Below are 12,500 nucleotides of genomic sequence, written 5' to 3'. Positions count from 1 at the left end.
CACACACACACACACACACACACACACACACACCCACACACACCCTTACAGTGAAGTGACTTCATCTGTGAAGAACCGTTTAAGCAATAATGCATGATTGTAAACAAAGTTAAAGCTAAAGTATATAATAACACACAGCTTTATGAATCCTCGTCCTTCCTCTGTGAGATTCTGCAGAGATGCGGAGAGTAAAGTGAGATGAAGTGTGTGTAAAACAGGCGTGTGTTGTGCAGCAGATGTACGGAGGTTTTTGATATTCTTTGTTTTGTGGTGATGCTTGTTGTGCTGTTGTTGGGGGGATTAGACCCTTATTTATATCGAGCCTTAGCTCACACATGTGATTAGAAACTTTCAGTCGCAGTATTTTCACTAGAATGCCTCAGAGAAACAGTCTGATTTGATTTTTATAAGCTGGCAAGAGTTTATTAGTGCTGCTGGTTTAGTCAGTCACCTCTAGTAATACTGATGTGTGCGTGTGTGTGTGTGTGTGTGTGTGTGTGTGTGTGTGTGTGTGTGTGTGTAAAATACCAGTGTTTCTAAAGGAGTCTCTTCTGTTCAGCAAGGCTGCATTTATTTGATCAAAAATTTAGTAAATTGTGAAGTTCGGCTCTTCATACTTCACCCACCTGAAGATTAGACCACATACAACAGATACAGAAATGTTTATATGTGACCCTGGAGCACAAAACCAATCATACTTGTCAATTTTTCAAAATTGAGATGTATGCATCATCTGAAGCTGAATAAATCATCTCTCCATTGATGTGTGGTTTGTTAGGAGGACAATATTTGTCTGAGATACAACTATTTGAAAATCTGGAATCTGAGCGAGCAAATAAATCTAAATTTTGAGAAAATCATCTTTAAAGTTGTTCAAATGAAGTTCTTAGCAATGCATATTACTAATCGAAAATTAAGTTTTGATATATTTACGGTAGGAGATTTACTAAATATCTTCATGGAACATGATCTTAATATCCTAATGAGTTTTTTGTCATAAAAGAGAAATGTATAATTGTGACTCATACAATGTATTGTTGTCTATTGCTACAAATATACCTGTGCTACTGATGACTGCTTCTGTGCTGCAGGGACACAGATATTAAAATCTAATATTTAAAATTCATGGTACACCTTTATGTTTCTTGTGTAGTTTATAATATTATATTTTAATCTGATTTAATCTAATCAGAGTCTTTCAGTGCATGTAAACCAGTATTTTCTCAGATGTTCTCGTGGCTCTGGTCAGTTTCTCTCTCTCCGCAGTCGTTCTGTAAGAAGCTCGGGATCTCATTATTCTCTCAGGATCAGCAGGGTTTTGCTCCTCCGCTGTTAAGGCAGCACTTCGCTCAATCACAGACCGCTGTTCTTCTTCTCATCCGCTTCACAATGACTCCTTCAGTTCAACCTGAAAGGGAAAATCACCGGGTTTCCTTCTTTGCAGAATATCAAGCTTTCATTGAGAGAGTTTGCTATTCTTTGTGCCGGATATATTTCTCAATAGCGCAGCGCCGAAGTGCTCAGATTGTTCTCGCCAATGCTTTCCTTCATATTCGCAGTGCAAAGGAACAGGAGCCGGACGCCACAGGAAACAGTTTTATTGTGTGTCGAAATTAAAAGCGTTCGACTGTCGGCGCTGAAGAACTGGAGTTTGACTCATTTTGAATAATGAGTGCACTATGTTTATGTATTATTTGTATTATTTATATTTCACATTTATTTGTAAAGATTTTTTTTATAAATTAAAACTTTTAAACCATAGAAACTACTTATTCATTACAAATAAAAAATGTAAATATCTAAATATATTATATGAATAAATAGATAAAAAAATTAAATGATGTTTTTTATATATATATATATATATATATATATATTAGAATATTAATTTTTTATATGTATATATATATAATCTATAATATTTAGAATTTAACAATTTTTTAAAACTTATTTTATAACCATTATAGTTTTTATTAATAATTCTAAATTAGTTTTCATTTTTATATTTTCTTTTTCTCATTTTAATTTTAGCTAAAGTTTTAGTAATTATTTTTTGATGTTTGTTTGTAAATGTCTGTATAGTTTTTATACATTATTTCAGTTTTAGTATTAGTTATTTTTAGTGCATCAGTTCAAACTAAATGAAAATGAGAAGCATTTTTATTTATTATTATTATTAAAAAAAAATTATATTTTATTAATTGAAGGTTATTTTTTTCTTGTTTATTCTTTATTAACCATAATAACCCTGGACTCATATATATTATTTTTCAGATGGTATAAATTGTATATTTATTTATAGAATATATTTATATAATGTACATTAATATATTATATAAATATAATATATATTTATAACAATTATATATATATACCATAATATATCTATATATATAATATATAATATAATATATATATATATATATATATATATTGTTTTTGATCAATCAAAAACAATAAGGATACATATAACTACTCCCTTAATTTATACTCAGGTTAATATATCATATCCATATTTATTCTGACAATGACCAGCTGACTGAATCAACCAGCATCATCCCTTATATATCCATTAGTCCTCAAACCCTTCCCATAGTGCTCTGGGCCTTGTTCTGCATCTGATAGGATTATGGTCAGCGTATAGTCCGAAGCATCTCATTGCTACAGAGATTCAAGCTGCGTTCAATGGAAGCCTTTGTGCAAAACTCCTCTGATATCTCACATTGTAAAGCCTATAATCTCAAGCTTGTTAAAGATGAATTCCTTCAGAACGACGGATGGCAGTTCATCTTTAACGAGCTGTTTTTACAGGAGCGGCTGGATGCTGTACATTAGTGCGGACGCGTTTAACGCCGTCTTTGTCTCGTTAAGCGTGTGTTTGAGTGAGAAGTAATTGAGAAGCTCCACAAAGAGCTTGATTTGAGCCCGTTTGAGTGATGAATGCGTCCCGTCTCGGGTCTGCTCAGCTCTCACCTCCAGTGTTTCTCACAAGCCGCTGATTAAAAGGTGTTTCCAGAGCCGTGTTTTAATCTGCAGCCGCACACACGCAGCGAATAAAGATCAGCCTTCGCTTGGTTTCCCTCGCAGACGGCGCTCTGCTCTGTGCTTCTCTCGTGACGTCAGAAAACAGGTCTTTGGGAAGCAAACACACGGTTGATTCTGTGTTTGACGTCCGCAGCTTCAGGCTTTCTCTAAGGGTCTTAAAGTCTTAATTCACCCTTGAGCAGTTTAAAGCATTAGAAAAAGTCTTAAATGCGTAAAGTCATGGCATTAAATGTTGCGTGCACCGCAGAAAATGAACATCTTCCTCAGTATTTTGTCTTGTTCGCCAGCATAAACATCTTTAAATCAAGATACATTTACAAGAGATGGAAAAATAAAAATATAAAGTCTTGTTTTCTGAGAAATTTAGCGAAATTAAAACGAACAAATATATAGAATAAAAATGTGTTTTCCAATGAATTAAGTAGATTTTTCTGAACCCATTGGCACATATTTGACTTTTTAGTAAATGTATCTAAATTTAACCCTTTGGTGCTCTTCAGACTTTTTTTGACCAAACAGTTGTATGTAGATTTTAATTTAATTTTATTTAATTTTTTTAAAAAACTTTTTTTTATTTATTTTTTTTATTTATCGGAATGGTATGTGAACACACAAAAAATGACTGCACTGGAATTGAAATGAATTTCATCTATTAAGAACATTTGAAACTAAGCCCAAACAGAATTTAGTGATATCAACTTCAAATTTGGAGCACAACATGATTAGGTTTTAGGGTAAAATATGTTTTTAAAAAATATATTTCATATAAAGTTTGAAAATAGCATTTTTGTGCATTTTTCATGACAATAAACCATTTTTTTTTTGCCAAGTGTCATCTCTAGTAAGAGAACAAACTTAATTCTTTCTTCAAGAAGTTGGGCAATTCTTGTATTATATAATATAATATATTATATTTAGAGATCATATTGTGCTCCCTTACTTCTCTTTCCTTAGTCTTACACTGTAAAAAATGCTTTGCTGCCTTATTTAAGTACAATCAACTTGGCTCATAAGTCATTTCAATTTAAATTGCATTAAACTGGCTTAAAAGAGGAGTTGAACTTAACAAAACTTATTTTGATGAGTTAAAGTAATGTAGAAACACATGTTGGTCAAATCATGTTTTACAGTGTAGAAAGGTCTGCAGAAACCCTGCTATGAATAGTTTTGTGTGTAATCGGTCCGTCTCGATTGCTCAGGTCTCTGTAAAAAACAATTTTGTGGGAAGGGAGCAGGTTAAGCTTCCCTGTTCCTCATCAGGAGCGTCAGATTGCCTGTCTGGGGCTTCGGATCGCCAGCCGATGTGTGTGAAACACTGAATTGCTCTGAAATGCTGCTCAGATTGAACCCAGAATGGAAATTGATTGTGTTACGGAGCCGGTGCTCCTGAGGGAACAGAGGAGCAGAGCTTTCATCAGGAGGAGATACTGTATGTACAGACCGAAAGACATATAATACATGCAATATTCAAAATATCCATAATTGAGTGAACTACACAAAAATATATACTGGCCGTATTTGACTCCAAAATCAAAATAAATATGTATAATTAAAATATATATACTGTATGTACAGTATGTATATACTGTGTATATATATATATCTATAAATATATATATATATATATATATATATATATATATATATATATATATATATATTAAATGATAAAAATTAAAAAAAGAAAAAAAATCACTACAATTAAAAATAAATAAATAAATAAACAATTAACCCCCATTATTAAATAAAGCAAAAAAAAAAAGAAAAATGAAAATAACAAATAATAACAAATAACATCATAAAATACATTAATTTTAATATTGTACTTCAGATCTCATGCCCAGCCCTCAAAGTATCAAAGTAGTGAACGTCAATATATGATTAATTTAATTAAATTTTTCTCTTGTGTTGTACACATCACATGCACAGCCCTTAAAGATGATTGTGGTCAATATATTTATTTTTATTTTTTATTTAATTTAGAATTTTGGTAATAACAAAATTTTGGTTCAAAACAATGGAGATCACATTTAGAATTACATTAAACTTAAAATGAAACTGATAAAATGTTGTTTTTCTTGCGTTTGAAGTTTTTTACGCTTTTATTAAGCGCAGTGCATATATAATTTTTATTTCAGTTAATTTAGTGCATCATGTGTTTTTTGTGTTTACAATGCAACTGTTTCTCTTGTGTTGTACAGAAACTTAAAATGCAACTGATAAAATGATGTTTTTCTTGCATTTGAAGTTTTCTAGGCTTTTATTAAGTGCAGTGCATGTGTTTCAGATCCCATGCACGGTCCTCGACGGCTGCAGGTTGTCGACATCAAATCCAAGCAGCTGACGGTGCGCTGGGAGCCGTTCGGATACAACGTGACGCGCTGCTACAGCTACAATCTGACGGTGCAGTACCGCTACACAGCCAACGGTAAAGAGGAGACGCGTGAGGAGACGTGCTACGATACCCTTGGGGTAGCGTCGGGGGACGCGCATCAGCAGACTGTCGGCGTACTGCAACGTCAGCATCCGCCTGCTGCTGCGCAACCGCGAGGGAGTCAAAGGGGGGAGTAGGAGCTAGGGATGAGGTGATCGGAATAGGTGGGTCAGTCATCACATGCATCCTAATGCTGTATTCGTCAGCATCCGCCTGCTGCTGCGTTCATCCTAACAGTATTTCAACTCTTTGTCCACAAATGCTGTATTCAGAGTCATTTACACAGAAAACCTTCTATTAGAAAAAAAGAAAAAGGTATTTTATTGGTGCTTTTAGGATTTGGCTGCCGCATCAGACTTATAATTTTATTATTTATTATGAGTACAACATATAAAACATTGACATTTTGTATTAAATGATTTATGTAAAAAAACTGCATTTTATAGATTTAGCTGTATTATCATATTTTTTTGTTGCATTTTTAAATTCCCGTTAAAAAAAACAATCTTAAGAACAAAAACATATATACACATTAAGAGCCCATATGATAAACACTGATATTTTTGATAAAACTTGAAAAATAAAAACATTTGGTAAAAAAAAAAAAAAATATATATATATATATATAATATTGTGTGTGTGTTGTGTGGTGTGGTGTGTGTTGTGTGTGTTTGTTTTATGATTTGCTGCAGCTTCAGACATGATTGACAAAACATTTAATTAAAAAAATAATATCATCATCATCATTGGTATGTTTTATGATTTCAAATTTGTGATTTTTTTTTTTTTTTTGCAAAAGCAAAATATTCATATTAATGTTATATTAAGAGTTTTCTAAAACTTTTTAGTAAAAAAATGTATTTTTTTTTTATTTTATTTTTTTTATGATTTGGCTGCAACCTCAGACATAAATGTAATCTTAACACATTTAATGTAATATTAGGAGTCTGTATGATAAACATTGACATTTATATATAAAAATAATCTAAATTTTCTTGCAAACGCAAAATATCCATATGATAAAAATTGACATTATTATATATTATTTTTTTAAAATAATAAAATACGTTTTTTTTTATTTGGCTATGGCCTCAGACATTATTCTAGTTTAATATATTGCATTTTCTTGGTCTTTTAAATTTGTTTTTAATAAAACCCCATGAAAACAATTTTTTTTTCATCATGAATAAGGTCATTAGTGTTGAACTTAATTCCATTTGCATTCATGAAAGGCTTGGGTTCTTCTTCATGTCAAGTTTCAGTGTTAAGTGTGTTATTTCTCCTCGACAATAGCGTCCGTTTATACAGCATGCTTAATGGGGAACATTTGAAAACACAACATGCTGCTGTCAAGGCTGAAGCTCGAACCTCTGGAGAGATGCTCAGAGGTCAAGGAACAGCAAGCAGGCCTTGGGTCGCTTCCATATTCCTTTGACTGAATAGATGAATAATCCTTCTCATGCTTGGAGGCCGTTCATTTTAGCATTACATATTGAATACAAGAAAATATTGATTTAAAACACATCAGAGTCTCTTCAAATCAATACGGGTTTGATCAGCAGACTCTGATCAGTTCTGTGTCTCGCTCTTTTGTTCATGTCTTGTTTTCTCGTGTTTCAGTTCCCGGCGCCGTTCCGCAGGAGTCCATCCAAGGAAACACGTACGAGGAGAAGATCGCGCTCCGATGGAGAGAACCGCTCCAGACGTACGGCATAATCAAACAGTATGAAGTGAGTCCTGATTCCTTCAGCATTCATCTTCCGCCGAACGCCGCCGTATTTCATTCTGCACGCTCTTAATTGACTAATAAATCTAAACTAATAACCTTTAGATCTGAAGGAACGAGCATGTTAACACGATCTGTTAGCAGCGGCGCTTTCTGATGGAGTTAAACGCCGCTCAGGTCAGCAGTGCCGAGAGATTCCATTAAAAAAGAGCCACTGCAACAATTACAGCCTCCTGCGGGAAACAGATGAGACGCAGAGAAAAAGACAGCAGTGATCTCACACCCAGCTGACACAAATATGCTCTAAGAACATTTCCATGAAGCACTAAATCAGTCAGAAGGGTCGATTTTTTTGAAAATGAGATGTGTGTGTATTGTGTGAGATGTGTATATATTATCTCTATTTTTGTGTGTTTTTTTTTGGGAGGACAATATTTGTCTGAGATACAACTTTGAAAATCTGGAATCTGAGGGATGCAACAAAAAAATCTAAATATTTGAGAAAATCATCTTTAAAGTTGTTCAAATTAAGTTCTTAGTAATGCATATTACTAATCAAAAATTAAGTTTTTGATATATTTACAGTAGGACATTTACCCAAAATATCTTCATGGATCATGATCTTTACTTAATATCCTAATTATTTTTGTCATAAAAGAGAAATGTATAATTGTGACTCATACAATGTATTGTTGTCTATTTCAACAAATATACCTGTGCTACTGATGACTGCTTCTGTGCTGCAGGGACACATTTCTGGATGTTTAAAACCTCTAGTTTTTAAAAGGTTTTAGAAGTGGTTTTTCTTGTGAAAGGGAGCATTAAAGGAACATTCCATTCCATGCGGTCGCTATGGGAACGTTACTTTTGAATGTTCTCTGTAACATTTTTTTTTTTTTTTTTAAATGTTGCTACTTGTTTCGGAATGTTCAGAGAATATTCAAAAGTAACGTTCCTGTAGTGTTTGCAAAATGATGGAATGTTCCTTTAATGTTCATATAACCAAGAAAAAAACATTTCTAAAACATTAAAAAAAAAAAGGCATTTTGAACAATCAGAAATAACATTTTTTAATTTTAAGATTTTGTTAATTAAAGAGTTAGTTTTTTGTCATATTGTTTTTTTTTCTTTCGTATGTTGAACATAAAAGATATTTGGAAGAATGCTGGTAGTCAAACAGTCGACGGTCCCCATTGGCTTCTATAGTATTTCTCTTCCTGCTATCAATGAGGACAAACATCTGTTCGGTTCTTTAAAATTCTTTGAAACATCTTCTTTTGTGTTCAACATAATAAAGAAACTCAGACATGAGTGTGAGTAAATGATGACAATATTGTAATTTTTGGATGAACCATACCTTTAATGGGAACGTTAGCAAAATGTTCTCAGAATATATTTTTTATTGTCAGCTGGATGTGCACTCTTTATAAGCACTTCTTATAGCGCTTAACTCTTCCTGGATGATGACTTATTCTCCAAATGGAGCAGTATCTGAGACAGTGTTCATGTGAGCTAGTATAAAGCCTCGTCTGATGTGTGGAAGAGCGAGCGCTGAGCTGTTCCTCCAGAGGGGATTCTCATTGTTTCGGTGGCAGTAAAAGGCTCTGGGATTTGTGGCACTGGAATAACAAACAGAAGCACATACCGCAGCGCTGGACGCACAGCAAGCTCACGCAGCAGGAGAAAACCTGCTTCCTTTACGGGAAAAACCACTGATTCAGATTCCTGCTCTGATTGTGCTGTTATTCTATATCTACATAATCATCTAAACTGAGTAACTTGCGCTTAAATTTGAAACAGCTTGATGAATAAACAGGAAGTACATTGTATTATGGAAGTGAAATGGGTTGCCAGCGCTAAAGCTCTAGTCTGTGTGTTAGTAAAGAAATAGTGCTCACCTTCAGGGCATAGGAGATGTAGCTGAGTTTGTTTCTTCATCAGGTTTGTAGAAATGTAGCACTGCATCAGTGTCTCAGCAATGGATGCTCTGCAGTGAATGGGTGCCGTCAGAATGAGAGTCCAAACAGCTGATAAAAACATCACAATAATCCACACAGTAATCCACAGCACTCCAGTCCATCAGTGAACATCTGGAGAAGACAAAAGATGGAAACACATCCAGCATTAAGATGTTTTTTTTAACTCAAATACATAGAGTCTATAATCCATAATAACACTTCCTCCAGTGAAAAGTGTTCATGGTGGTGAATCAGGAGAGAAAATCTGCACAGATCAAGCAGCGTTTAAAAAGCTCTAAACAAATATGTGTCTGATTTTGATGCGAGTGATGACAGGAGAGATGCACTTTTTCACTGGAGGAAGTGTTATTATGGAGTATAGACTCTATGTATTTGAGTTAAAAACATCTTAATGCTGGATTTTGTTTCATCTTTTGTCTTCTCCAGATGTTAACTGATGGACTGGAGTGCTGTGGATTACTTGTGGATTATTGTGATGTTTTTATCAGCTGTTTGGACTCTCATTCTGACGGCACCCATTGGTGAGCAAGTGTCTAAACTTGCATCTGTATAATGCAAGGCCTTCAGAGACTCAAAGTGCATTGCGTTGTGAAGGGAAATGTGTTGCGAGCGCCGTCTCAGTCCGTCTATTATTGAAGCACAGTATATTTTGGCTGTTCCATTGTGTGCTGAGTTTTGTGATGATTTCTGATGCGTGTGACTCATTCTGCGGCTGGAAACTCGGAACAAAGCGCCACTCAAAAGACTCATTGTTGCAGAACTTCATTTGTGGAAATGCGACCAATTAAGCTGTCAGGTTCACGTTCTGAAATTACATTCTGTCATCGCGCTCTGCTTCAAGGAAGTGTCAGGGCTGCGATCGGTGCCGTTCACAAAGGGAAAGGGACCAAACAAAAGCGTTCTGCCTCATTACGGTTGCTCCTCCGTGGCGTTTGGTTTCTGCAGGGTTGAAGCGATGCAGGTGTGTTTTCCGTCACACGGATGAGCTTGGGTTTGTGCAGTAATTGCACTGACAGCGAGTCGCCCCAGTGCATTCTGGGTTAAGTGCTTTGCTCTGAAACACAGTAATGATGTGATCATGATAAATGTGCTGATCCGGGGTCGGGTCTCCATTGTCTTCAAGAATGGCACACATGTGTGTTTGCATTTGACTCGTGTCTCGTGTCAGGTTCTGCATCAGTTGAGGGGAAATCTGCTGGATTTTGGAGAACTGATTTAAACCCAGGGGTTTTCAGTCATTTATGGGACATGGACCCCAGTTATGATCATCCTCATGTCAGTCAGTGATTTTTAGCATCATTGTGGTGCTATTATAGTTTTTATTTTTATTTTAGAGTTTTCATTTTCATTTAAAATTTTATTGAAGGTTTTCCTTCACAATTTGATATGTTTTTTAAAAAATATATTTCTTTATTTATTTGTTTTTAATATATCTATATAATGTCTTAGCAATTATTTGAAATAAAAATGTTACATTTTAAATTAGTTTTTATTTTTAGATTTTCCATTTTCATTTAAAATTGTATTAATGTTTTTGTCATTTTATTATGTGTTTTGGTCATTTTTATTTATTTTTATTATTATTTTTTATTATTTTATTTAAATTCATTTTTTTATGTTTTTAGTTTTAGTTAACTATGATAACCCTGATGTTAGACAGTTCTGTAATTTCATGGACAAAAACCCAATTTAGACTAATTTAAATTGGTATACTTTATATATTATACCAATTTATAAATATTTAGTTTATAAAAAAATTATAAAAAAGTAGAAGTTACAGTAGTTTTTTTTAATTTTACTGTATTGTTAGGTATTTATTTATTTATTTTAATATAATTTTTATTGCCTACTTGTTTATTTTATTAGAATTTTTATCAAATTATTTTAATGTACTTTTTATTATTACTGTATTTATTTATTTTAATACCCATGTCACATCCTTTTCTTTCCTTTTTCTTAAATATAATATCTATAGTTTATTTTATTTTTATTAAATATAATATCTATAGTTTTTTATAGTTTATTTTATTTTTATTTATTTTAATATATTTATTTATTGACTGTATTTTTTTATTTTTTGTTTTTTTCTTAACCCTGTTTTTCTCTAAACTTTTCCCTGCACCCCAGTTCACTGCAAAAAAGGCTTTTCGTAGATTTTTTGAAACAAGCAAAATAATCTTGTTTTCTGTTTGAAATTATTTTGCTGGAGGGGAAAAACTCACTTATTTTGACTTGTTATTTTCTGAATTTACTTGTCTAGAAAATCCTTCTCGATTTAAGAATTTTTAGATAACTTGGCTGGAAACAAGACAAAAAATCAAAGTAAGAAAAGCATTTTTTGCATTGTGTGGAGACCCCTGCTTTGACCGAGCTGTCTGTCTTCCTGATCAATGCTAGCTGAGTGTTTGAAACACCTATTAGTAGCTGAAATCTTCATCAAATTAGCCAAAATACTAACTAAACAAACACTTTTCCAGCTTTGGCTTGAAATGGATGGTTAAGAAGTGCAGTATTTTCCTGTGCATTCGTGCCACACAGTTCCTTCTTGCTGAATTGTTTGTGCATTGTTTTTTCTCAGGAATATTCCCTGGGATTTGATATTCCGGGGTCGTTTTCCTGTGCGGATCAGCGCAGGTGTCGATCCATCTACCTGTCTTAGACTAATAGCAAAGAGCCACTTGGTATTTCACAGCTGATGAGTCCCATCGCCGCTCCCTTTGTGGCCTGAAATTGGACGGGGAATAGAGTGGCATTAGCCGCGCGCCCATTAGCAGCTGAATGATTTATTCAAATCAAGCCCCTCAGCTACTTTTCATTAAGTTATATTAGAAGCGCGGGGCGTCTCGCTCGAGCAGAAGAGAATGAAAGAGAACAAAAGTGAGGCTCCTCCATCATGATAACAGATCATACACAGAAACGCTTCCTCTTTATTCCTGCACGAGCCGCTCTGATTGTAATTGCTCTGAATCTTGTGTTACTGCGTTCTGAAGCTCAAGACTAACACTTGATTTCTTTACATCAGAGATTCACAAACCTTCTTGTCAGCCCAATGCTTTAGACATTAAATATTTACTTCAAGCCCACCTGGGATTTTAAGTTTATCTTTAAATCATTTCATGAAACATTCTTATGTTCCCGCTTCTCTGATGTCTGTTAATAGTCTCATGATATGCAAATACATGGATAAAATGTTTCTTTGTTTTAGTTAATGTTTTATTTTGACTTCGTGGCTAGACTTAAAAATGAACTCAAATCTTTTTTTATTGGAATTTAATGTATAACTTTGTTTAAGTGTGTTTTTGAAGCCCAATCAAGT

At 33.8% G+C, this 12,500-nt stretch overlaps 1 protein-coding gene across 1 annotated transcript in view; it reads left to right on the top strand.

Annotated features, from left to right (window-relative positions):
* Window positions 1-12,500, top strand: part of LOC109047815 (receptor-type tyrosine-protein phosphatase mu-like) — a 230,700-nt gene that overhangs the window by 110,324 nt on the left and 107,876 nt on the right. Inside the window, exons 10-11 of the mRNA XM_042752238.1 lie at window positions 5,333-5,563; window positions 6,983-7,209. Of these exons, the coding sequence (XP_042608172.1) occupies window positions 5,333-5,563; window positions 6,983-7,209 (458 nt within the window). The remainder of the gene's footprint in view (window positions 1-5,332; window positions 5,564-6,982; window positions 7,210-12,500) is intronic.

This window comes from Cyprinus carpio, chromosome B24, assembly GCF_018340385.1.
Source record: "Cyprinus carpio isolate SPL01 chromosome B24, ASM1834038v1, whole genome shotgun sequence".
In the NCBI taxonomy this organism is placed as follows: Eukaryota; Metazoa; Chordata; class Actinopteri; order Cypriniformes; family Cyprinidae; genus Cyprinus; species Cyprinus carpio.
The sequence above is the reverse complement of the archived record's forward strand: the minus strand, read 5'-3'. Positions and strand labels throughout refer to the sequence as shown.